A 26,249-nucleotide genomic window follows, 5' to 3' on the forward strand; every position below is an offset into this window, starting at 1 on the left:
TGGCTTATGCCTAAGTTCCTAAACCTATCAGTGTGTCAAGGACAATGGATTTACACTTGCTGAAACCCATGGTCTAATTTGGAACATAGAGATAAATAAATGAAAATCTAGGTATCATTAGGAATGAAGGAGGGTGAGAGAACAGAAACCAGTATATAGGAATGCCTAGTGACTTGTTCTTTCCTTCCCCCATGTAAGACTTGGTTCTGCCACTTTATACCTTCTGCTTTTCATGGATTCTGTTTCCTCATAGCTCTAGCTTTACCATGGTTTCTCTCTGTGCATGCTTTCAACCTCAGTGTCTATTGATAACTGCCTCACTCTCTCCATGTTTCTCATTTCACATCCCCAAGCTCAAGACTCTGGCCCAGTTAACCTTACTATACCAGGCTCTACCTACTTGAAGTAAGCTCCAGAAGATTGGGGACTTTGTTTTGTATACTGCTGTATCCCCAGTGTCCGAACGGCACCTGGGATGCAATGGGTGCTTGATAAATTAAGTATATGCCAAATGAATGAAAGATCAACTTTCTAGTTAATTGGCTTCCTTTGGGTTAGATATTCTCTGGGCAAATTTTCTGTGGCTGAGGGGATGTCCCTTGAAGGGACAGTGGTAGAAGCAGAAATTTGTTTGGATCTCACTTCTACTACTTACTTTCATCTGAACTTCAGTTTACTTTTCTGCAAAATAGGATCAATGAAACCTGCCCTTTAGGGCTCAGTTGTTCAGTATCAAGTGAGATCATAATATGAAAGTACTTTATATATTGTAAGATACCAGGCAGTTTAATTCAATTCTGGTCACTCACATGCACCTGGAAAACACTGATGATGGAAAGGCTGGTTCTCCTGTTCAGTTCCACTTCTCAGTATTGAGTTCCCCAAGAGAACCTCTAACTGGCTGTCTTCTTGTCCCTTTCCATTTACTCCCCAGGGTCACTCAGGGTGTGTCAACTGTCTGGAGTGGAACGAGAAAGGAGAGTGAGTATGAACTAGAGTACCGAAGAGGGTGCTGGAGAGGGGAGTGGAGAGGCTGAGAGAGGGGGAGGGGACTTTCCTCCTTCTTGGTAGATCTAGGGAAAAGAGACTACTGCTCGTTTCTGTGCAGTGAAGTTTAGTCCACCACTATCAACGCACTGTTGAACAATAAATTGGATGACCATCCAAACCCTGTGTTTTTGATAATCTAATGTGTTTAAGGAATAATGAGAAATCTTTAGGACAAAGTAGAAGAGAATCAACTGATGTTTACAAGATATGCTTGAATTCTGTGACATCTCCTGTTCCTCACGCTCTGTGTGGCCTCACTCCCTATCAGTGGGGAACGTGGGGTTTGGGGAGGCGGGGCCGGAAGGGGAGAGGTAGAACCCCTTATTCTGCTTGCAGCTTGCTGGCCTCTGGTTCCGATGACCAGCACACAATTGTGTGGGACCCGCTGCACCACAAGAAGCTGCTCTCCATGCACACAGGACACACTGCAAATATCTTCTCTGTCAAGGTGAGCAGGATAAGGCACAGAGCAAGTGAAAGGCATGCATGACTGGTCTGCGTGCATGGTTGTATCTGCACATACGTGTTCCATGTACTCCCTGGGGTCGCAGACACCTTGTGATCTGAGTATCTGATGGTGATTCCTGAAACCCCATCTCTTTTCCGTGTTCTGCTTCCTCACTTATAGCATCTAGGCCAGCTCTAGATGAAATGATGTTTATATTTATTTGAGTGGTGATGGTGGGTGGTATGGTTCCAACCATGAACTTAGATAGCAGGGAGACCTGTGTTTGACTCCCTGATCTGCCTCTTGGAAGCTGTGTGACCTAGGCAAGTCATCTGACCTCTCTGAACCTCTTTACTCATCTGTAAATAGGAAGTAGCTTAGGAAAATCCCCTGGACCCATGAATAAATGAGTAAATAAATCATTTAATTTTAAAAGGGAAGCAGCAATCCACAGGCTTGATATTATAGTTCAATAAGATGATTTGTAAAAAGGCACCTGGCCACAGGTGTTTTAGCTGTTCTGTGTTTGAGCTGCTGATTTGTTGGTGGAAGGGAGTTGAGCTGAGGAGAGGTGGGAAGGGGACTTACAAGTGTCTTCAGGTCTCTGAAGTCCTCGAAATGGAAGTGACATGAAACTTTGTGCCTTCTGGTCCCAGGCAACAGACTTGGCATTAGTGGCTCCGAGCCCATAGAAGCAAACGTGGACCTCATGAAGTAAAGAACTGTGTGATGCTTAGAGCAATTTGGAGAAGGTAGAATAGGCCCTTTGAGACTAAAGCAAGTGTCCTAGCACTGAGGTACTCTCGACACTGGGAACTTTATTTGCCAGGTTGAAGTTTGGAGGAAATGACCTTTAAGGACCTTTCCAGCCCTGTAATTCTATAATAGATGTATGTGAGAGTGAGACTGTCCTTTAGAAAGCCTCACTAATCTAAGAAATATTTTCCTAATTAATATCAAGAAGCATTACAAGATACATGAAGAAGGTAGATTTGAGAGCCAAGAACCTACTTACTTCCCTAAACCCTGCCTCCTTCCCAAGCTCTGATTTTCACCTCCTGCTCCAGGGACCAATCCTAGATGATTTTCTGCAATTTTAGAGACAGAACAATGCCTCTTCACCTCTTGCATGGCAAACAGATGGTTTCTGCCCCATGAAAAGTGTTAGGTCCAATCTGAATCTTTGGGGTGGGATCTGGGAAAGGGACCTAAGCCATCACTTTGGCATTAGAGAGCACAAAATGTTGAGTTCAGAAACCAGAATTTGACAGTGGTCTTGTAACTTCCTAATAGTATGATTTGGGGCAAGGCATTTACATTTACAGACCCTCAGCCTCCTCTTGTGTGAAAGTGTAGAAAAGGATTCTTCTCTCTTCAGATAGTAACATTCCACAGATATTTATTTAGCCCTCAAGCTCCCCCTGGTGGTAACCACAGAGTGTGGTGAGTGTGGCAGTAGCCCTCAAGGGCTCGCCTATTTATTACTGTTGTGTATGAAGTATATTCTGTCTTCAGACAGGATTAAAGACTGCTGGTTGCCCCTAAAAATGATCAAATTTCATTTGTTTCATCTAGCCCTTGTCCTGGTGATCCAATAGAGAATGGTATGTAGAAAGTGAATTATTGCTCTTTTGTGAACATTTAAGTCCAGTAGGACTTGAGCTGTTTAAATGCGGAATAATGCCCCACCCCCAGCACCCATTCAGCCTTGTTGTGGATTGGGAGAAACTTTTCAATTAAGAAAAAAGGTAATTAAATCTTTTGAACTCAAGAAAGAGAAAAAGTCAACTAAATATTTTTCTTCCTCAAAGCTAGGCGATAGAATGACATGCTTTTAAAAATTACTGTTCAAAGCTATGTTTATGGCTGTTTTCTTCTTACCATATGTCATCTCAATTTCGTCAGAATGGTGGGATTCTCATTCTTTATGATAACTGTAGGGAGATGTTTCTTCCTGATGCTCAGCCCTTCCCCAAGGGTCAACATTTGAGCCATTTCTAGTATTTGCTATTATGAAGAGTGCTGCTCTGAGCATTTCTGCACAGGTCTCTTTTTTCTAATAAAATTTTTTCTCAGAAGTGGAAGTTTGGGGTCAAAAGATAGAAGCAGTTTTTACTTTGTTACCTATTGCCAGAGTGTTCTCCAGAAATATTTGAACCAATTTAAAATACTACTTTCTCCTTAAAACACTGGAAGTCCTTTTCACCTTAAGACTAATTTATTAGGTAATCCTCAGGCTATCAAACAGTCCTCATGAGGCAGTATGCATTTGGGAGTCAGACTTGAGTTTGAACACAATCCTGCTGAACCTCAATTTTTATTTTAAGTATCAATAAGATAAGATACCTACCCAGATGGCAGCCAGATGGTAAATGCTTAGTAAATGGTAGCAACTATGATTATCATCCACTCAACCCTTATCTGGGGAAGAATCAGAGGAAGATTTCTTAGGTAGTCCAGTTTGGCACAAGTCAGGACCACTCCGGCAAAGTAAAGGCGTATGTCCCAACTTTGACCTTTAGGCCTATGGGCTGATGCTTGAGATCCAAAGTTTTCTTAGTGGACTGCCTTGGATGAGTTCATTTCCTGCCTGATATGGAGAAGGAAAGAGGGTGCTAACATCCATGCTAGTCTTCTTCCGTGGCCAACCCTACCCCCACTGCCTGCCAATCTCTTCTTCAATCTCTCTGGAGCAGTTCCTGCCTCATGCTGGGGACCGCATCTTAATCACGGGGGCAGCCGACTCCAAAGTGCATGTCCACGACCTGACGGTAAAGGAAACAATCCACATGTTTGGAGACCACACAAACCGGGTGAAACGCATCGCCACAGCGCCCATGTGGCCCAACACATTCTGGAGTGCTGCTGAAGATGGGCTTATCCGGTAAGGGCCTGAGGCATCAAGTGGGGCCTGCGCCTCCCCTGCTCCCACTGCATGTTGGCTCCCCCGCCCCATCTTCCCATACTGCTTCCTTCCACAGGCCTGGCTCCTTCCCTCCAGCAGAGTTCCAGCCTCATTTGTCTGCCCAGGGCACTTGTCTGGGACATACAGCTGGGAACATTTGTTTGTCTGCTCTCGGCTTCCCCACTCTTTACCCTCTCCTGCACTACATCCGGGCCTGTCAGCCTGCTCTCACCAGTGCATAATGTCGGCCTCCTCTGGGCTTTCACTCCTGCTATTTGCTCCACCTGGTTTTCTCTGTCCCCAGTTCTTTCCATGCTTGGAAAGAACTTTCTTACCCTAAGATCAGCTCAAGAATCACCTCTTCATAAGCACCTTCTCTGACTATCCTGTCCAAAGTAGACCCCCCCATCATTCTGTCTCAGCACCCTAATTGTATCCTCTGTAACTGTAATCACCCTCTGTAGTTCTTTTATTTTATTTTCTTCTTGGTTTACCTTTTCGTCTGTATCACTCACTGAATAGTGAACTGTCAGAGCACCTCCATCTCTACCTTGTTCCTAGTTGTGTCCCTAGAGCCCAGCACAGTGCCCAGCACATAGTGGTGCTTGATACATTTCTCTCGAACAATTGATCAGTGGGCATATGTGTGGGAAGGGAATAGTCAGTCAGAAATGGGAAAGCGGACTTTCCCCTTCTCCGTTGGCCTGGATTGTCATATCTTTGCTCTAGTTTTCTTCATCCTAAAATGGTCTCATTGCTCTTTAACTCCTTTCTTCAGAGGTGTCCTTATCTCCCCAACCTGCTTTAATGCCTCCTTTGAGATCTTATAGGATTCGCTCTTCCCTGTTACAAAGGAGGAGAGATATCTAAGTCATGCACGAACTATAAAACAGCAGTTAGAAGCAGGGCACTGATGTCAGACAGACCTGGAATCAAGTCCTACCTCTGTCACTCAGTGTTTGGGGCAAGTAACTTTACCCCTGAACTTTAGTTTCTTCACCTGTAAAATGAGAATTATCATAATATCTCCCTTGTTGGCCTGAGCATCAAAATGAGATAGCGCCTGTGAAACCTTGGATGGTACTTGGAAGACAGAAAGCACTTGGTCGGTGACAGGTAAAACTCTGTGTTACTCTTATTGACCTTACCTAACCAGACTGTGCCAGGGCAGCAGGTAGAGGCCAAGCATCTAGGTAGGATTGGAGCCTAAGCAGTTAGACACAGGCACAGTCAGGGAAGGTGTTCTAGCAGAGGGTGAGCATAAGCTGGGCCTTCCAGGATAGACAGGATTTGGATGGGCAAGGAAAAGCAGAGTGGACTCTCCAGCTTGAACAGTTTGTGAAGGCAGGGGTAAATGTGCCACATGGGGCATAGAGAGTTCTGTCTGTCATCGTAAGTGAGGCAGTTAGAAAACTGAGGAACAAGTTTAGTGGCAGTCAGGTCTTGGGAACCAGACTGAGGAGTTTGGTAAAAGTAAATTAACAGTAAGCTCATGCTAAAAATATTGAGGAATTTGTGCAGGTTTTTGAGCAGGAGACTGATGGAACAAAGACAGTATTCTAGGAAGAGCAGTCTGGTGAGGACGGCTTAGAAAGGTGAGGCAAACAGGGTGGAGATCATTGCCGATATCCGGGCAAGAAGTGGGTGACCACATGGGGACACCCTCCTCATTCTCTGTGCCTGTGGAGTGGCAGCACAACAGTCCCCCAGACTGCTTCGAGGGGTGTGCTACTGCCAGGGATGTCTGGCGTGACATTTACTACCTGAGTGGGACTCAGGCTTGTCTTGGCGCTTAGTGTTTCTAGATAACTCTTGGCGACCTCTAGATTCTCTTTTATATCACCTCCGTACTTCTGTCTCCTGCAAGAAATTAGATTAAAAGTTGGAGTTAAGGAGCAAAGCCAAGTGGTTAAAGGCTGTCTTTCCAGTTCCGCACTATTCCAGCTTCACGCTGGAAGCTGTGTCACCCCAGACAGGTTCTTTACTTGCCTTTAGCCTCAGCGTTCTAACGATACCTGGGGCTGGTGTGAGGATTTAATTAGATAATCCATGTACAACACTTAGGGACACAAGACACAAATCATTTTCTCAATGTTAGAATCAGTAGAAATAGTACTTAATGGCAATATCACTGATCTCTGTAAAAAAAAAAAAAATACAGTAGTATTCACCTTAAGTAGTTATATGAAAAATAAAACAGATTGTGTGAGAAGCCTATTTCAGGTGCCTGGCACACAGTGAGCACTCAGGAAATGGGGGTGGTTTTTTTACATTCTTATTATTTATGAACAGGTCAAAGCCCTTCCCAGTTCCTTTGTATAACAAAGCCTTGGCTTCTCCCCTGCCTCACAGGAGGACCCAATCCCCATCCCCTAACACTGTCCTCTCTCACAGCCAGTATGACCTTCGGGAGAACAGCAAACACTCGGAGGTGCTGATTGACCTGACAGAGTACTGTGGCCAGCTGGTGGAGGCCAAGTGCCTCACCGTCAACCCCCAGGACAACAACTGCCTGGCAGTAGGGGCCAGTGGGCCTTTTGTGAGGCTCTATGACATTCGCATGATCCATAACCACAGGTATGAATAGTTCAGCCTCCTGTGGGCAAGTCCCTGGGAACTTGCTGCCCCTGTCCCTCATTGCCATGACCTCTTCTTTTTTGAAGTGGGTTTTTAAAATTCTGTTATTTTTTTTAATGTTTATTTTTGAGAGAGAGAGTGCGGGAGGAGCGGGGTGGGGGGGGTGGGGGGGGACAGAGGATCTGAAGCGGGCTCTGGGCTGACAGCAGAGAGCCCAACTCAGGGGCTCGAACTCACAAACCGTGAGATCATGACCTGAGCTGAAGTCAGATGCTTAACTGACTGAGCCACCAGGGGCCCCTTAAATTTTGTGATTAAAAAAAAATTTAATCCATGCTTGTTTTGGAAAATATGGAAAGTATAATAAACTACAAATGATCCATTACCTAAAAGAAATCACTGTGTATATTTTCTGCTTGTTCTTTTACTATGAGTATTTGTACAGAGTTATAATCTTGTACATGTAATTTCTTTTTTGCACATGTAATTTTATTCTTTTTTTTTTTAAACAAAAGTAGAATATACCCCGAACCTCCACAGAAGTCCCAGACCTGAACAGCTCCACCAGCGTGGGTTTTCAATGGACTTCTGGGACAGGGGCAGGGACATCTGGCCTGCTTTACTTTCATTTGTGGGTTTGGGCAACCACTGCTGCTCCTCACACACTACCTGACTTGGAGCGGGACTTAAACCTTAGCTTCCTTATCTATAAAATGAGGATGATAGGGTGGTCATGAGGACGAAGACAATGGACAGGACCTACTTGTAAAGCACTGTAATGTATGTGTGCATGGCTATCTAGCTGAAGGACTTTTAGGGTTGCTGAGGTAAGGAAGCTAAGGGTACCTCCTTTCAGTGATACAAATTTAGGTTTTCCTATAGGGAGTATGGTCTGGTCTAGCCAGGGGTATGCCTAGGGCTTATAACCTATATGGTTTGTCTTTCCACCAGGAAGAGCATGAAGCAGAGCCCTTCAGCAGGTGTCCACACCTTCTGTGACCGACAGAAGCCCCTTCCAGATGGCGCAGCCCAGTATTACGTGGCAGGTAGGGCTCAGCCCAGCTCTGGCCCCAAGTTCTTGGCCGGGTGCTGACTCTTTCTGGGGTGGTGCAAAGAGCATGGTGGTCAAGAGCATGGGTTTTAGAGTAAGGCAGATTCAGGCTTTAATCCTGACTGCCATTTACCAGCCATCCTGTGACCTTTGGCAAATTACTTACCCTTGATGAGTCTTCATTTCTTTTCCATAGAATGAGATAAAGTATATAAAGTAGTTGGCCTAGTGCATATAGTAAATGCTCAACACATGTAGCTGCTTTTATGATGAAGATAATTGCTATCGTTATTGACATGTTGGCCTCACACAACTCCCTGCTCCTCTTGGGGGAAACGAGGAGTCTCACATTGGGGTGACTGAGCTTTTCCCACAGGTCACCTGCCAGTGAAGCTGCCTGATTACAACAACCGTCTGAGAGTGCTGGTTGCCACCTATGTGACCTTCAGCCCCAATGGCACAGAGCTGCTGGTCAATATGGGAGGGGAGCAGGTATGTGTGGCTGCCCAAGCTGGCTCTGCCCCCACCAACCCAAATTCAGCATCCAGGGCTTGTACCTCACTTCCACTGCCATGAGGCAGACAAGAAGCACCAACCTTATGGTAAATGGCTTTACAGTGAAATATAGGAGCAGCGTGGCATGATTGGAATTCCCAGGAGGTGCCCTGGCTTTGTCTTTTTCTTGAGCATAGCTTTAGAACTGACAGACCCATCTTCAAATGCTGGCCTTCTGTGTGCTATGACTTTGAACAAGTCTCTTCATTTTTCTGAGCCTCAGTTTCCTCATCCCCTATTTTCCTAGGAGGAAACCCTGGGGCTGAGAGCATGCAGCCAGGCTGTGGTTTAAGGCCAGCTTTAGGAGTGTTTTTTGATAATGGCAGGTTACTAAACCCTCTATTTGCATGTTCTCAATCAGGATATTTAGTAAGCCTTGCATAAATCCACTTATTCTACAAATACTCACTGAGCACTTACTCTGAGACCGGCATTAGTATAAACATGAAGGAGACAAATGTGAAATATGATCCATCCCAAGTTGACAAAGCAGACATAGCACGTGAACCAGCTAATGACATTACAAGGCAAGGTGGATTATGTACAAGAGGAATGGGATGGAGAATAGACGAGCATCTGAGCTCAGAATACGGCTCTGACTTCAGACTGCTGAGCCATCACCTGGCCTAAAGGTAGCATAAGGATGAGTAGAGAGGCATCTAGCAGAGTGGTTTGGAGCCAGACAGACTTGGTTTTATGTCCTGACTATGCCACTTACTGCTTTTATGGCCCTGGGTAAATGAACTCGGAGCCCGTATTTCTTCATCTATAAAGGGGGTGATAATAATAGTACTTCTTAGGGCGCCTGGCTGGCTCAGTGGGAAGAGCACGTGACTCTTGATGCTCAGGGTCATGAGTTCAAGTCTCATGTTGAGTGTAGAGATCACTAAAAAAAATAAACACACTTAAAAAAATAATAGTACCTCTTTAGGGGGTTGTTTCTAGGATGAAATGAGGTAAGTCATATAAAACACTTAGCAGAGCTCCTAAAGCAAAGTAAGAATTCACTAAACATTAGATAATATAGAGAATGTTTATTGAGAGAAGTAAGTAGCAGTGTTACTTTGGGCAAATGGCTTCCCTTCTCTGAGACTTCAGTTTTCCCATGTGTAAAATGAGATCTTTGGCTTTGTGACTTCTGAGAACCTTTCCAACTTAAACGTGATTCTAATTAATGACAGTGTTTTAAGCAGTCCACCCTACAGGCCAGGAACCAGGAGAATTTTCCTGCCTGAGGTTTGCCCCATAGGAACCCCTCCAGGCCTTGCTTGATGGTTCCGTGCTCAATACTTACTATATTCCTGAGAGCCACCAACCCCCAAAGCCTTGCTTTGGTCCAGCCACATTCTTACCTCACAGCCGCCATCTCTTTTCTTAACCCTTCCACTCTAGGTCTATTTGTTTGACCTGACTTACAAGCAACGGCCATACACCTTCCTCTTGCCTAGAAAATGCCACTCCTCAGGGGGTAAGTTCTCCCTTGGGTTAGGGGTATCTCTGCTGGGGAGCTTGAATGTGTGCCACTTCTGCTGCGGAGCCTGCCCCTTCCCTTGTGCTGTGGCTGTGATCCTCCAAAAGGAGTAGTTTCTCTGAAAGAACACTCTGTACAGTAAGAAGGAAGATAACAATAGGTCAGAGAGATCTGTCAAAGGGGTTTGCATCACAGCCCTTTTCACTTCTCTCTGAAAAACAGTTTCTTTCCGTGGCTTTTCTCTTGAGGATGTGTAGTAGTTGCCCTTCTTTCTTGTCCTGAATGAGTTTCCTCACTGACTCCTTCCTAGGGCCTCCAGTTGGTTTGGAAACCTCTTCACCCCCCACTCCCTCCAACCACCCCCAGCTAAGGGTAATGCCAAGTTGAAGCTGTGTCCCTCTCCAACCAGCAGAGGGCGCACAGGCTTTTCCCTATGCTCTTGCCTGCCTGCCTGTCTGTCAGAACTTACTTGCTGGGAATGGATCTTACCTGGGAGGATGGCCCATAGTGGAACCATCAGATTCTGTGATGGAAGCTGGAGGGCTGCTGAAAAGAAATGAGGACCTCTTCCTGAGTTGTTGCTGTTCCTTTCTCCCCACCCCTGCCAGAAGTTCAGAACGGCAAGATGTCCACCAATGGTGTATCCAACGGCGTGTCCAATGGCCTGCACCTTCACAGCAATGGCTTCCGGCTGCCAGAGAGTAGGGGACATGTCAGGTGAGTCCAGCCTGACTTGTTCAGCCCCCCAGTCCCAATTACACCTTATGGTACTTACCTTACAATGTAATTTGGAGGGAGGAGCATGTCCTGTAAACCGTCCATCCAGGCACATACCTCAGAGTCTGGGAACTGAAACAAGGGATGTAATGGAGTATATCTGGAATGTGGCTAATGGTTCCAGTACCTCTGCTACCTGGTAGGATCCCAGTCACACTCAGACTGAAGCTCCAGTCCCTGGGTATCAGTAGTTAGGTCAGGACCCAGGGGCCCAGCTACCTCTTAGTACTGAGCTCCCTCTTAAAGGTGTTAAACACAGAGGGGCCTCCCCCCATTATATTTTTCTTCATCCCATACCATCTTTTGGCCTCTGTTCACTGCCAGGCCCTGTACTGGGCTTTGGATACAGGTGTGCTCAAATCCTCTAAACTTTGAAAGAAATAGAAGTCTCTGTCGAGAGATCCATGGGAGGGGCTTGGGTGGTCAGCTACTATCATGCCCAGGAGTTTGATTAAGAATTACCTTTGGGGGGGTGCCTGGCTAGCTCAGTTGGTAGAGAATGAAACTCTTGATCTTAAGGTTGTAAGTTTGAACCCCACATTGGGCATAGAATTTACTGAAAAATGAAATCTTAAAAAAAAGGAAAATCACTTTTGGGGCACATGGCTGGCTTAGTCAGTGGAGCATGCAACTCTTGATCTTGGGGTCATGAGTTCGAGCCCCACATTGGGCACAGAGTTTACTTAAAAAAAAAAAAAAAAAAAAAGAATTGCCTTTAACCTGTCCATGACAGCTTCGTTTCTGTCCCTCTGTTTTTTCACTGGTGCAGAGTATCTGGAATTGTGCCTATTACCTATTACAGGAACCTAGGCCAAGGATAAGAGTGGTCCCCTCTTCTAGATGACAGTGCAGATCCCAGGGGTCAAGACAATATGGGTGGCCCTCAGGCAGGGCTTCAGACTTCCTGAGAGGCTGCTTGGACCCTCTTTGGCTGGCCTGACTTGGCTCTCCTTCACCACAGCCCCCAGGTAGAACTGCCCCCATACTTGGAGCGCGTGAAACAGCAAGCCAACGAGGCCTTTGCCTGCCAGCAGTGGACCCAGGCCATTCAACTTTACAGCAAGGCTGTGCAGAGGGCCCCTCACAATGCCATGCTCTATGGGAACCGAGCTGCTGCCTACATGAAGCGCAAGTGGTGAGTGGGCCTGAGCCAGGACGAGGGATGAAGGCAGAGGACCTGATGGAACCAAGTTCCTGAGGCCTCCAGGGAAGGTGGCAGTGGCATCCTGCTGCCCCTTAGGGCTTTTTTAGGCTGTTTTCTAACTCCCACCTCCAGACTAGAAGTCAGGAAGTCTCACAGTGACGTGAAACATGTCCACAGGTAGCTTCAATGTGGTGCTTTGTTATAAAGTGATGCGGCCACTGGGCAAGTAGAACTTGAGAGAATGGTTAATCCCAGCTGTTAGATAATTGGGCCTTGAATTGGACTATGAAGGTGCAGTAGAATCTTGCTAGATAGAAAAGAGGCATTTGGTGAATTCAGTTGGTATCAGTCTCAAATGATTCTGTAGCCCCTTGACCTTGGGCTTGCTTTCCTGTGCTCTTAGACCATTGGACCAAGACAAACAAGATACCAGGGATCTGAAGCTGGCTGTGGGTCATGTTGGGTCATAGTGGCTGGTGGTAAAGGAGTGGGTCCATATCCTGAAGAACCTGCTATCTTTGGAGACCATCAGGGCTCCCAGCCCTTCTGCCTACGGCACCAGCAGGCAGGCAGGCAGGCAGACCCCACCCCCCAGCCGGGGCCAGGACTGAAGATGGATAGAGCTGGGCCCACAGCCATTTCTGCTCCGTCTGGCATCCGTCGGCTCTGCCCAGACAGACAGGCCAGCTGGTGTGCCATCGTCTGGCTGCAACTAGGCAGGCCAGAGAGGGAAGCTTAAGAAACCCACCCAAGTCAGCAGGATGGTAGATAGGGGTTTGGGAAGATGCTACCCCCACAGGCCTTAGCCCAGGCATCAAGAGTTTGCCAAGTGCTCAGATGGCAACCCAACCCAGGAGGCCCCCCAGAGGCCCCCCAGGTTGGGGGCCATCCTAAGGTGTTTTGCCTCTCTGTCCCAGGAACTGAGTAGAATGCGGTGTCCTCATCCAGGCTTTATGCCGAGAGCTGTTTCACTCCTACATTCTTGCTAAGGGAGGCTGATGACTTCCCAATCCATGGGTGCCCTCGACATGTTCTCTGAACTCCCACTGTGTGCTAGGTACTAGGGACACAGAGTTCCTCACTTTGAGTTCCTGTGCTCCAGAGTGCCCAGCCTCTGGACCGAGGACAAAGACATGATTATGGTTCATCATCATCGAAGAACCAATAAGCCTTTGAGTGGTCAGATGAAGTGCCATGGGCATTAAGACAAGTTAGGTCACTTTAGCTGGGGTCAGGGAAGTGTCAGGAAGATGAGGAGTCTGATGGGCTTTAAGTGTGGGCAGGCTTAGGCAAGGAGATGAAGAGGAGGAGGGGATTATGGGGGAAAGACATTCCCAGGGAGATGAATGGTGTGAACAAAGGCATGGGGGTGGGGGCCTGACTGAAGAGCTTGTTTGCAGAACAACAAATCCATTTGGCTGGAGCAGAGGGTTCTGGAAGGGACTGGCAGGAGATGAGTCTGTGAGGTAGCCTGGGGCCGGCCTGGGAAGAACTTGGAATGCAGAGCGGTGGCGTTTTGGCCTGGATTCAGTGGGATGATGGGCAGCTACTGAAGAGTTTTGAGCAGGAGAGGGATGTGCTGAGGGCTGTCCTTTCAGGGAGATTGATCTGGCAGTGAGTCTGGATGGGTGAGCCCTGAGGCCAGCCTGCTCTCTCCCCATCCCCACATGCCTGCCAGTGACCCCTAGAATGTCACATTCTGTCCCAGGCCAGTCTCTCCAGGGCTGCCATCTGCTCCTGGATGTAGTGGGAGCTGTCACCCTCCGGCTCCTGGTTGGTCTCTGTCTGGCTCTCTCCAGGAGCTCTGAGGGGCACTTTGCAGGTGGCAGTTGGATTTCCAAACAGTCCCTCCTCCTTCATCACAGCCATTCGTTCTGACGCAGGCCATGCCTTCAAAGCACTTTGTCCCCTGCCTCCTCCCACACTGGTGAGCTGCTTATTCCTGCTGCCAGGGCTGGATGCTCCCTCTGGTGCTGTAGGAGAGGAGTCAGGAGGACATTTCCCCTGTTGGGCATGCTTTGGCCCTATGCAGGCGGGTTGTGAGCTGTGCTTTGGTGGAAGGAGCATCAACTCTGGGGAGTGCTGCTAGGCCCACCTCAGCCCAGCAGAAAAAAAAAAAAAAAAAAAAAAAAAAAAAAAAAGCTGCCAAAGGAGAAGTGGCCCCTCTGACCGGTCTGGCTCTCCAAATGAGAGGTGGGAACAGATGAGAGGTGCTGGGGGGAGTGTACCCTATATTCTGGCATGGGGTGGGAGAGTGGGGGCTTTCTTTTGACCCGTCCCTGCTTGTTCTCCCCCCAAAACCATCCCCACTTCCCTTTATCCATGCTTTGGGAGGTGGAAGAAGTGAGTGGAGAAGATTTGGAGCTCCTGGTGTGCATACCCCCCTTTACCATCAGCTTCCAGAGAGCTGACTCTGCCAGTCTGTCAGGCCCCATCCTTCAGCCCCGGGAGGTAGAGGCCACAGCTGCTGTGGATCAGTCAGCCAGGACAGAGGGGGGTCTGGCTGAGGGCTTGCTGCCTGCTGGTCAGACCCTGAGTCCCCAGCCTGGCACTTCTGGCTTCTCCAGACCACAGAACTGTCCTTGAGAGCCCCCTGCCTTGGCCATGGCTTTGAAGACCAGCCGGGGGGATTTGAGGAGGTGGTTGGAGAAAGAGAGAAGGAGGGCTTGGGGAGCCTGAGGTGGGCAAGATGCCAGGCCTTCTGCTGCAGAGCTGCGGGTGCCTGGGGTGAGCCAGTGAGCAGTTGCACTCTGTGCCCAGCAGAGGGCAGCCTGGCACTGTTTTTTTTTTTGTTTTTCTCCCCACACATACCCCCTCCCCCCTCCCCCATTCCCTTTCCCCCATCCCCCTCTTAGACTTCAGGATTCCTGACTTATCTCCTTAATATACTGTGTCTCCTGGGGAGCAAAGCCTGGGCTGAGCCAGGGTTCTCTTCATTCCCAAGTACCCTTATCCTGAGATCTGTCAGAGGTGGACTGAGGTGGCCACAGAAAGCAGGGGAGACTGAGTGGACTCCTGATTGCCATGCAGCCCCACCTCCAAGCCACACTCCCCTGCCTTCCCAGGGATGGTGACCACTACGATGCCCTGAGGGACTGCCTCAAGGCCATCTCCCTAAACCCATGCCACCTGAAGGCACACTTCCGCCTGGCCCGCTGCCTCTTTGAGCTCAAGTACGTGGCTGAGGCCCTGGAGTGCCTGGATGACTTCAAAGGGAAGTTCCCGGAGCAGGCCCACAGCAGCGCTTGTGATGCATTGGGCCGCGACATCACAGCAGCCCTCTTCTCCAAAAATGATGGTGGTGAGTGGGCACTGGGGAGAGGGTGCTGTTCCTCTATTTGAGGTGCTACATGACATCTGGAGAGGACATGGTTCTGAGATCAGAGAGGCCTGGATTCAGTTGCTAATTCAGAAACCATGTGACTGTGGGATAGTCACTTAGTCTCTTTGAGACTCAGGTTTTTTATCTGTAAAGGGAGAGTGATCGCACCTCCCATTCAGAGTTTCTGTTGAGGCTTAGCAATAGCACGTTTCAAACACCTCATGTAATGCCCGGGACTCAAGACAGGAGTAAGTTGAGCCCAATCAGGCTGTGTGGCTCCAGCTGGGCATTCTCACCTGCTCACAGACAGGGCCTTGGCTGTCCCGTTGGTCATCTGAGTAAGGGGCAGCAGCTGGGGCTTGCACTCGTTCCAGTTTGCATGCTTGCGGCAGAGGCAGCAGTACAGGGCGATAGAAATGCTTCACACATGGGGTGTGGAACCTCGGGCTCCAACCTCAGCTCTGCCAAGTGGTAACCATGTGATCTCGGGTGAAGCACAGCCTCTCTGAACACACTGCCTTTACCTGCACGGAGAGCATTTGAAGCCCTGCCCAGCTCACCTCAGTAGCATTGGAGAGTGAGCTGGGGATTTGTGGGATTTGTGCTCTGGAGGCAGACATGGATCCTCACTTCTCTCCTTATGCAGTTTACTAACTGTGGGATTGATTCACTTGTTTGAGTAGTTATCAAGTATCTACCTTGTGCCAGGCATTGTGCTGGGTCTTGGGAGTACAGCTGTGAACAAGTCAGATGGTATTTCTGTATTAAGGAATTCACAGCTCTAGTGAAGGAACCAAGTGATGAAGGAGAAACGGTGTGATATGTGCCATGGGGGCCTGATGTGGTATAGGTGTATGGGGTAGGACTTGATGGAAGGCTGGGATTCTAGGGGAGGAGACATTTAAGCTGAGATCTCAAGGATGAGGAGGAAGAGGTAACTGGATACAAAGTGTAGCTGTGGGAGGTGAAGAATTCCTGGCCTAGGGACCAGACATGCAAAGGGCCCGAGGCAGGCAGAATCAAGGCACTTTTAAGGCACGAGAAAACTGGTGGGTTTTTTTGTTTTTTTTTTTTACCCAAGGCACTTAACTGATCAGTGCCTCAGCTGGGATCCATGATAACTTGTCTTTCAGTGGGGAAGGGTTTGGACCGTACTGCCTTCAGAGCTATGGATCTGTTTAGAAAAACCACCCCCTCAAGGCTCTCTCCGAAGTGCTTCACCTTCCCCTCCCTGCCTCTCACCTCCACAGAAACAGAAAGCATGGGTCTATGCATTCTTGGGGCTTCTAGACATTATTCAGGGACCTGAGCCAAGGCCCTCCTAGCATCATAGGTCACCTCTTGAACATCCTCAAGGGCTGGGTCCAAAGATGCTTCTTCCTCAGAGTCATTCCCAGTTTTCCAGATAGGTTTAGGCAGGTAGCCCTACATTGCTAGCACCTGGGCTGAAAACAGGGCCGGGGTGGAGACAAATAGGGGAGGGGAGAGAGGGACAGACTTCACCTTTCCTTGCTCTCTGCCTCCAGAAGAGAAGAAGGGAGCTGGTGGTGGCGGTGGCGGCCCCGTCCGCCTCCGCAGCACAAGCCGCAAGGACTCCATCTCGGAGGATGAGATGGTGCTGCGGGAACGAAGCTACGACTACCAGTTCCGATACTGTGGCCACTGCAACACCACCACGGATATCAAGGAGGCCAATTTCTTTGGCAGGTCCGAGGCCCTGAAGAGAAGGAGGGCACAGCCTGGTTGGCAACAGGAGGTTGAAGGGGGTGTGGGGGCATAATGCTTTTAAAAAAAGTCTCAAATCCCAGCTCTGCCTCTATATCCTTGATCAAATGGCTTCACAACTCTGTGGGCCTCAGCCTCTTCGTCTACAAAATGAAACCAACCATCCCCACTCATGGGGCCATAATGAGGATTAATGAGGTAATCCATAAGGTACCCAACGAGGGGCCTAGACAATGCCTTTAGCCCCCACCTCCTCCTCCTCTGTCTCCATGTGCTGGAGCTTGGTTTCTTTATGTGGATGCTTGGTGCTTCCCTCTGCTGAGGCTATGAGGCAAGAGCCTCAGAAGCTGGTAGTCTAGGCACAGTTGTCTTCTCAGAACTGTGCCCCAGGTACTGAGGGACGTAGCCCGTGTCACATCAGACCCTGTCACCCCCAACCCTCCTTTTAGATGGTGTACTTTCTTAGGGTAGGTGAGACACTTGAATGTCAAGAACCTCTCCCATCAAGATCCCTTCTAAGTGTCACCGGTGTGTGGGGGGCAGACATACTGTAGGATCAGGATACTGGACCCCGAAAGCCGAGGACTGCTGAGGGAAGGCTTAGACAAGAGTGTTCCCAGAGACCTAAGAGATGCAAGATCTTATCCAGCACACGAGGAGCTTATAATGTACTTTGAGGGAGAGTAACTTGGGGGGTCCCAAGCAGTCCCTGATCCTGAGTTTAAGAGACTAGCTGGACAGCGACTGGAGCTCTGTAGTATGGAAAGGATTACCATGTGTATGGGAGTTCTAAGTCAAGTGAGGACCCCAGAGTTTGGGGGGCTCAGCAGCTCCAGACCTCCCTGCTCCCCCTTGCCCTAAGCCACACAGCCTCTACTTGAGGCTGTAGGGCGGTACCCCACCTGACCTCCCTGCCCTTTGCCCCTCTGCCAGCAACGCTCAGTACATCGTCAGTGGCTCTGACGATGGCTCCTTCTTCATCTGGGAAAAGGAGACCACCAACCTGGTCCGCGTACTCCAGGGGGACGAATCCATCGTCAACTGCCTGCAGCCACACCCCAGCTACTGCTTCCTGGCCACCAGCGGCATTGACCCTGTTGTGCGGCTCTGGAACCCCCGGCCAGAGGTGAGGGTGTAGAGAAGATGACCAGAACTAGACAGGGAAGAAGGTTGGGTTGGAGCCTGTGCAAGGCCTTCAGCTGATCCTGGGAGGGTTGGGAAAGGACATGAGTCACCCAAAGGCTAGAAGCTCTTACCAAAGGGCTCAACACCATGTCAAGGTGGGAGCCATCAAGTTCTGAAAGTGCCAAATGTAGTGGGCAGCTCCAGGAGCAGGAGTTGGCTCCTGGTTTCTGGGATCATATCCCTGAATGAGCTGAGAAGATGAGACTCACAGGAAACAGTAACCAAGGACAGGGATGCGGGAGGGTCGGGAGGGTACCAGAGCTCCGGCACCATCTCATGAGAGCATGAAAGCAGTACCTCAGAGGCTCCCTGGGTACCCTGCCCTTCCTATACCACTGTGTTGTGTCCCCCAGAAGCTGGGCAAAGCCAGTCCCTTAGTTACATGAGAAGTGTGCGGGCTTTGGCATCTGGTGAGCCTAAGTTTGAATCCTGGTCCGTTCACTCACTGCCTGAGGGACTGAACTACCTCTGACCAGGTTTTTATCGGCTGCGTTGGAATGGGAATGACAGCCCCACCTCAAAAGGTTACTTTAAGGATAAAGTGATGCCTCCAGATGCAAAGTGTCCAGCCCACAGGAACACTTAGGATGGTGTGGTCCCCTCTACTCCCAGGGTGGGTAGTCAGGCAGGCTGGCCTGAGGCCTCTCCTGCCCTCTGTCCCACTTGCCTTCCCTTTCTAGCCAGAAAAACAGAAGTCAAGTGGTGCATCTAATTACAGAGGCAATTTACTGTGAATTTTAAAGAGAACTCTACAGGGGTTCTCCCATGAGGGGAGAGGAAAAGGATGAAGGGTTGTTGGGAGTGATGACAGACAAGAGTGGGATGGAGGACACAGACAATGCCCCCATCCTGGGTATCTAGTATGCCCAGCAGACCCTGGTGTGAGTCCCTATTGTTTCCTGGTATGGGGCCCCCCAATGTGTACCCTGATATGGGTATGCCCCCCCAGTATGTATCCCAGCATGTGCACCCCCCTCATACATATATGTTGTGTCCCCTCCCAGTTGTATATATTACCATGTGGCCCCCCCATGTGTGTAACCCCCTGGTGTGTCCTCTCCCTCACATATATATCCTGGTGACCATGTGTCCTGTACTTACCCCAGTGTGTGCGTTCGCCTGCACCCATGTACACATAAGGGCGTATGTACAAATGGACACCCCTGTGCGTCTCCTGCTCTGTACACCCCTCTCTGCATGTATTGCTGCAGCTGTGTGTGTGTGTTTCCCGACTTCCCCACACATCCATCCCAGGACTATGTGTGCCTTCCCCCCCCCCCCCCAGAGTGAAGACCTCACAGGCCGAGTTGTGGAGGACATGGAGGGCGCTTCCCAGGCCAACCAGCGGCGCATGAATGCTGACCCGTTGGAGGTGATGCTGCTCAACATGGGCTACCGGATCACAGGCCTGAGCAGTGGGGGTGCTGGGGCCTCCGATGATGAGGACAGCTCCGAGGGCCAGGTTCAGTGCCGGCCCAGCTAGACCCTCCTGGCCTTGGTCCCCAGCGCCTGCTGCTGGCTGGACCCTCCACCATGGGCAGGAGGTCAGGGGGTTCTGTTTTGGTTTGTTCCCCCCCCCCCACATTTTTTTCATTTCCCTGTTTTGTTTGTTAGTTTGGCATTGGGGGTGGGGGGTTGCTACAACTTGCTGGCTTTCAGACTTTTGGGCAGATTGCCCCTTGACTGGACCCAGCTCTGAGCAGAAGAGCAGGAGGGGAAGCCCCTCCATATGCCCCCACCCATATGCCCGCTTCCACATCCCTGGAGGGCTCTGACCTGCCTCAGGCTGGGTGGGAGGCAAGGGCTGAAGCTGTCTTCAAGGACTGTCCTACCCTTCAGCTGGCGGCAGGGAGGGGAGTGGACTTCCAGTCTAAGGGCTGGCCTTGACCTGCTGCCACTCTTGCTCCTGCGGGCAAGGCTAGCTCCTCCATGGCTTCAGGGAAGGTTCTGAGAAAGGATGCCCCCCCCCCCCCAGAGCTCCCTTCACCCGCCACCCCCGCCCCGTTTCAGGGTGGAAGCAGAAGGAAGGTGGGAGTCCTGCAGTAGGCAAGGCCAGGCCCCTGCCTGGGCACTAGAGCTTTCTTGCCCTTCTCCCAGTGCTAGCTCTGGACCCTGTGCCTGCTCTCACTGGCCATCTCTGGGGGCTTAGGGGGCTTAGCCTTTCCCAAGGGCCCTGGCAGAGGGTGGGGCACCGCACCATCCCCTTCTGCGCTGCACTGCAACCACTCCCACTCCTCTTTCTGGGGGCTCCTTGGCCTCACTGTGACCTTTCTGCCAGAGCTCCCAGCCAGGCCTATTCTCTCTCGCTGAGGTGGCACTCTCTGCTAAGGGCCCTTTCTGCCCTCCCTCCCACCCCATGTGCTGAGCCGCCACAAAGACCAAAGAAGTGATGGCTTTTCTCTGTCCCCTGCTGCTCTTGGGGGTGGGGGAGGGAGAGGGGGTCTCCTGAGTCACTCAGATGGGAAAATCCGTAACTCAGCCCCCTCCCTCCTCAGCAGCCCCAAGCTTGACACTGGACAGCAGTCACCCCACCACTCACCAAGCATCTCTCTGCCCCCTTGGCTCTCAGCTGGGAGCTGCTCTCATAGTTGCTCAGCCTTCCTCCCTCTCCCTCCCTTTCCCCTCAGTGCTTACTTGGCTCCAGCCCTCCAGCTGCAGCCTCTGGGGAGCTGCAGCCTCCCTTCTTCCCTCCCTCCGTCCTTCCCTCCCTCCGCCTGGTCTCTGCCAGGTGCCTCCTCTCAGTCAGGCTTCAGAGCAGCCCTGGAGACAGGAGGGCCATGTTAAAAGCTTTTTCACAGTTTTAAGAAGACAGGGGAGGGGGGGTGAGGATAGTGGTGGGGGGTCTGGCACCATCTCGTCATTGCTTTAATCCCAGCAACACAGGTGGCAGCTTCTCCCCCTTCCTCCCCACCCAGCCCCTCTCCCGCCCTTCTCTTCTAGCTTGGTAATGAAGTATATTTATTGGTGAAGGAAACAGCTGCTGCTGCTTTTCCTGCTGCTGGGACTTGCTCCCCTGTCTCTTCTCCATGACCTTTCTCCAGCCAGGGAGGGGAAAGCAGGAGTACTTGGGCTGGGCCCTGGGGCCCAAAGACCAGCAGGGGCCCCTTTGCTTTCCTGTGTTGGAGCCACCTGCCATTTCCTCTCTCCGTGCCTCCCCCCCTCCCCCCCTCCCCCCCCTCCCTCCCCTCCCTCCCCCAGCCTGCCCAGCCTGGGCCCTGCAGTGTGGAGAGACACATTAAGCCTTACTGTCCTCTGGGGGCAGGAGCCGAGCCTTTTTGTTGCTCCGCTCCCAGGAGAGTGAGGGTGACGCAATTGATTAAAACCATTTTGTTCTAGGTGTGGCTGCTGGCATTTGTGGGGTGCGAGGGGGTCTTGGGACCAAAGTGAGGGCACCTGATCCCTCACCTGTGTAGCTATGTGACTTTGAGTAACCATACCTCTCCTGGGTAGAATGAGACCTGCCTTGGAGGATCCCTGTGAAGCAGTGGCCACTCAGCCTAGCAGGGCGAAGCGCAGCAGAGCCTGGCACTGGTGGCTGTGAATTGCAATAATCAGCTTTCACTCTCCGGGCTGTTTTCTCAACTCTAAAATAAGGAGGTGAAGTCTTAGTGGCTTTTCAGACTTCTAAAATCAGAACCCAAACCAGAAATACACATTTTACATTGTGACCCAAGATACCCATGCTTATTTGTATGTATATAATGAACATAAGTTTTATACAATAATGCTCATTACCCTTGCTACATGCAATATGTTCTATTTATCATTCATATTTACTTTTCTATTTTATTAAGGAGAGGAAATGCTGGCCATAACCCACTAAATGGTTTCACAACCAACAGTTTTTTTGTTTTTGTTTTTTTTTTAAGATTTTATTTTTAAGTAATCTCTATACCCAATGTGGGTTCAAACCCACAACCCTGAGATTAAGAGTCGCATGCTCCACCAACTGAGCCAGCCAGGTACCCCTAACAACCTACAGTTTTGTGTGTTTTTTTAAGTTTATTTACTTTGGAAAGAGAGAGCAAGTACGCACTAAGCCGGGAAGGAACAGAGAGGGAGAGACAGAATCCCAAGCAGGCTTGGGGCTGTCAGTGCAGAGCTTGGGGCCCAGATCCACAAACTGTGAGATCATGAGCTGAGCCAAGGACCAATAGTCAGATGCTCAACCAACTGAGCCACCCCTGGCGCCCCATACCCTACAATTTTTTGATGTGCTCTGGATTAGAGGATTTCTTAGACCAGATTCCCAAACTTTCTCAGTTCACAGCACTCACCCCAGCATTAGTGGCTCAGTAATTTTCCCATGGAGTCTCTAAACCAAAAGAAATACCGAACAGTTCAATTTATCAAGTAATTAAACCGAAATCACATTATAAGAATTTATGTCCTACCAAGTCAGTCATCATTTTAAAAAAATAGTACATATAAACTAGAAAAAAACTATTTCTTTTTTTTTTAATTTTTTTTTAACGTTTTTATTTTTTATTTTTGAGACAGAGAGAGACAGAGCATGAACGGGGGAGGGGCAGAGAGAGAGGGAGACACAGAATTGGAAGCAGGCTCCAGGCTCTGAGCCATCAGCCCAGAGCCCGACGCGGGGCTCGAACTCACGGACCGTGAGATCGTGACCTGAGCTGAAGTCGGACGCTTAACTGACTGAGCCACCCAGGCGCCCCAAAACTATTTCATTTTTAAATACAATAACTAATGGGATCTGTGTGCTTGTCGGGCACTATAAAACTCGTCAAACTTTCTAATCAGATTAGACACTACCACCCTCATTTCCTATTCCACATTGACTTTCAGTTGCTTTTTATCACAGCAACCACTAAAAACCCAGCTTCTCAAAGATGACATAATCAAAGGAATGTGCCACAACTTAATGATGAAACAATGAACTACCTTGAGCTAGTAGATCTCTCAGTAGCAACTGATGTTGAGTATCTCTCAAATTTTAAAATCTCCTACTGTGCCCCCTATGAACTTGTTATGGCACCCTAGGGTGTGTTGGTGAAGTTTCAGGACTGTGGTTTAATATTGTGGGAACAATAGCTTCACTGCTGGAATTTTGTGATTCTTCTGTTTGTACATTTGGAAAGAATGGGGTGGGGGGTTGGAGGGAGAGGCAGCGGGGCATGCTCGGTTTAGTGCAGGAGACTGGAAGGAGATCCCACCAGGAACAGAAGCACAATAGGCTGTGTTATGAAGCAGGTGCTTTGGACTGGTACTATTTCTTTGTGTCCAAACTGAAGTCTTCTAGAAGCTTCTTCAAGACACTTGCAGACCAGGCAAAGGAGAGACAGTGTTCCAGGCCAAGGCAGTAGTGTAAAGTCCCAGATTCCCTCGTGGAGCCTGAGTGATTCAGTTCAGCTGCACTGTAGAGGGTAGGCTGGCTCATGGGCTGAAGGGGCAGTCCAACTGTAGAGAACTCCCTGTGCTTGGTGAGAGGCTGTGGACTTGATCCTGTAAGCAAGGAGGAGTCACTGGAAGATTTCGCCAGGAGTTCCCTTGCATTTGGAGTTGGTACTCCCTTTTTCTTTTTTTAATAGACTGTTTTTTAGAGCAGTTTTAGGCTTACATTCAACTGAGCAAATAATACAAAGAGTCCCATATACCCCCCCCTCCCTGGCTCAGTTTCCCCTGCTATTAATTTATTGCATTACCGTGGTACATTATTATAATTAATGAGCCAATATTGATATACCATTATTAACTGAAGTCCGTAAGGTTCAGTCTTTGTATAGTTCTGTGGGTTTTGACAAATGCATAATGTCATGTATCTACCGTTACACTGTCATACAGAATAGCTTCACTGCCCTAGAAATCTCCTGTGCTCCAGCTATTCAGCACCAAAAACAAAACAAAAAAACCTTAGGAATAACTCTGACAAAATATGTACAGATCTATATGAGGAAAACTACAAAACTCTGATTCAAGAAATCAAGGAAAATCAAAATAAATGAAGAGATACGTTATGCTCATGTATAGGAAGACTCAATATTACGATGTCATTTCTTCCCAACTTGATCTATAGTGTCAGTGAAATCCCAATCAAAATCCCAGTAAGTTATTTTGAGAATATCGACAAATTGGTTCTAAAGTTGATATACAGAGGCAAAAGACCCAGAATAGCCAACGAAGTCAAAGAAGAACAAAGGAGGACTGGCATTACCCAACTCAAGACTCATAAAGCTACGATAATCAAGACAGTGTGGTACTGGCAAAGGAACAAATAGATCAATGGAATGAGGAGAGGACCCAGAAGTAAATCCATATAAATACAATCGACTGATCTTTGACAAAGGAGCAAAGTCCATCCAATGGAGAAAGGATAGTCTTTTCAATAAATGGTGCTGGATTTAAACACTGTACATTGTTCACAAATGTTAACTCAAAATGGATCATAAACCCAAATGTAAAACACCAAACAATAAAACTTCTAGAAGATAAACGAGAAAAATCTGAGTGACCTTGGGTTTGGTGATGAGTTTTCAGATACAACATCAAAAGCATAATCCGTGAAAGAATTGATAAATTAGATTTCATTAAAAACTTCTGCTCTGTGAAATCATCATTACGAGAATGAAAAAGACAAGCCAAGGACTGAAATTGTTTGCAAAACATGTCAGATAAAGGATTTGTACCCCCAAATATACAAAGAACTCTTAAAACTCAACAGTATGAAAACAACCCAATTTTAAAAATGGGCAAAAAATCTGAATAGATACTTCACCAAAGAGGATTTACAGGTGACTAGTGAGCATATGAAAAGATGCTTGCATTATGTCATTAAGGAATTGCAAATTAAGTCAAAAATGAGATACCGAAAATGTTGACAAGGATGTGGAGCAACAGGAATGCCCACTGCTGGTGAGGATGCAAAATGGCACAGCCACTTGAGACGACAGCGGGCAGTTTCTTACAAAGCTCAATAAATAGTCTTACCATAGGATTCAGCAGTCGCTCTCCTATTTATCCAAATGAGTTGAAAACTGAACGTCCATGCAAAAACCTGTGCACAAATGTTTGTAGCAGCTTTATTCATAATTGCCCCAAACTGAAGCAACCAGGAAGTCCTGCAAAAGGTGAATCGATAAATTGTGGTATAGCCACACAACGTATTATTCAGTGATAAAAAGAAATGTGCTATCAAACCACAAAGACATGGAGGAAATTTAAATGCATATTGCATAATGAAAAAAGCCAGTCTGAAAGCCACACTGTATGATTCCAACTATATGACATTCTGGAAAAGACAAAACTAGAGAGAGAGTAAGAAAGATTGCATGGTGCTCCATTTTCTACATGTTTCCACATGTGTGACTCACCCAGAGCTGTCACCAGCCCTGCTGATAAGAGGGCTGGGGTCAGATAAGCCCGCCCGGTGAATGTATAGCAAAACACATTAGAAGTGGACCTCCTGTGTTTGTGGGGGCAGACATGGCCCTAGAGGCCTGCTGCCCATCTCTTTGCTTCAGCATGTGCTAAAATATGGCTGCAGAACTTAAAAGGCATCTAGCTCAGAGGTTCTCAGCTCTGGCTATACCATCAGAATCACCCAGGATCCTTTAAAAACTACCAAGGTCCCACCCCAGAGATCGTTTTAATTGATCTGAGATATCTATCCATTTTTTTAACTTTATTTATTTTGAGAGAGACAGAGCAAGCAGAGGAGGGGCAGAGAGAGATCCCAAGCAGGCTCCACACTGTCAGCACAGAACCTGATACGGGGCTTACACCCACGAACTGCGAAATCATGACCTGAGCCGAAACCAAGAGTCAGAGGCTTAACCAGCTGACCCACCCAGGTGCCCCTCCATCCATTATTTTTAAGCATCCCAGATTCATTCTAAGCATGGCCAGAACTGAGGACCACTGATCTAGCCCTAATCTCCACATTTTCTAAAGAGAGACAATCAGTTCTAAAGAGGGGCTGGAAAAGAATGGTCTCCCCAAGGACCCCAGTGAGTTAGAAGCAAAACCAGGACTGGATCCCTAATCTCTGATTCATGGTCCAAGTCCTTAAAAGTCATTTT

At 48.6% G+C, this 26,249-nt stretch overlaps 1 protein-coding gene across 5 annotated transcripts in view; it reads left to right on the plus strand.

Moving 5' to 3' along the window:
* The window catches only part of WDTC1 (WD and tetratricopeptide repeats 1), a 70,527-nt gene extending 48,982 nt beyond the window's left edge, over positions 1-21,545 (plus strand). For 2 of the 5 annotated variants that reach the window (XM_045476229.1, XM_045476230.1), the window contains exons 4-16: positions 935-981; positions 1,387-1,498; positions 4,195-4,382; positions 6,798-6,980; positions 7,932-8,026; positions 8,408-8,523; positions 9,979-10,054; positions 10,666-10,774; positions 11,796-11,969; positions 15,044-15,279; positions 16,827-17,007; positions 17,959-18,151; positions 19,496-21,545. In XM_045476229.1, coding sequence (XP_045332185.1) covers positions 935-981; positions 1,387-1,498; positions 4,195-4,382; positions 6,798-6,980; positions 7,932-8,026; positions 8,408-8,523; positions 9,979-10,054; positions 10,666-10,774; positions 11,796-11,969; positions 15,044-15,279; positions 16,827-17,007; positions 17,959-18,151; positions 19,496-19,693 — 1,908 coding nt within the window. In that variant the 3' untranslated portion in view covers positions 19,694-21,545. Of the gene's footprint in view, positions 1-934; positions 982-1,386; positions 1,499-4,194; positions 4,383-6,797; positions 6,981-7,931; positions 8,027-8,407; positions 8,524-9,978; positions 10,055-10,665; positions 10,775-11,795; positions 11,970-15,043; positions 15,280-16,826; positions 17,043-17,958; positions 18,152-19,495 lie in introns of all 5 variants that reach the window. The other 3 variants (XM_045476233.1, XM_045476231.1, XM_045476232.1) reach the window with 3 other exon arrangements.
* Positions 21,546-26,249: the final 4,704 nt, after the last annotated feature.

Source organism: Leopardus geoffroyi, chromosome C1 (assembly GCF_018350155.1).
Source record: "Leopardus geoffroyi isolate Oge1 chromosome C1, O.geoffroyi_Oge1_pat1.0, whole genome shotgun sequence".
Classification (NCBI taxonomy): Eukaryota; Metazoa; Chordata; class Mammalia; order Carnivora; family Felidae; genus Leopardus; species Leopardus geoffroyi.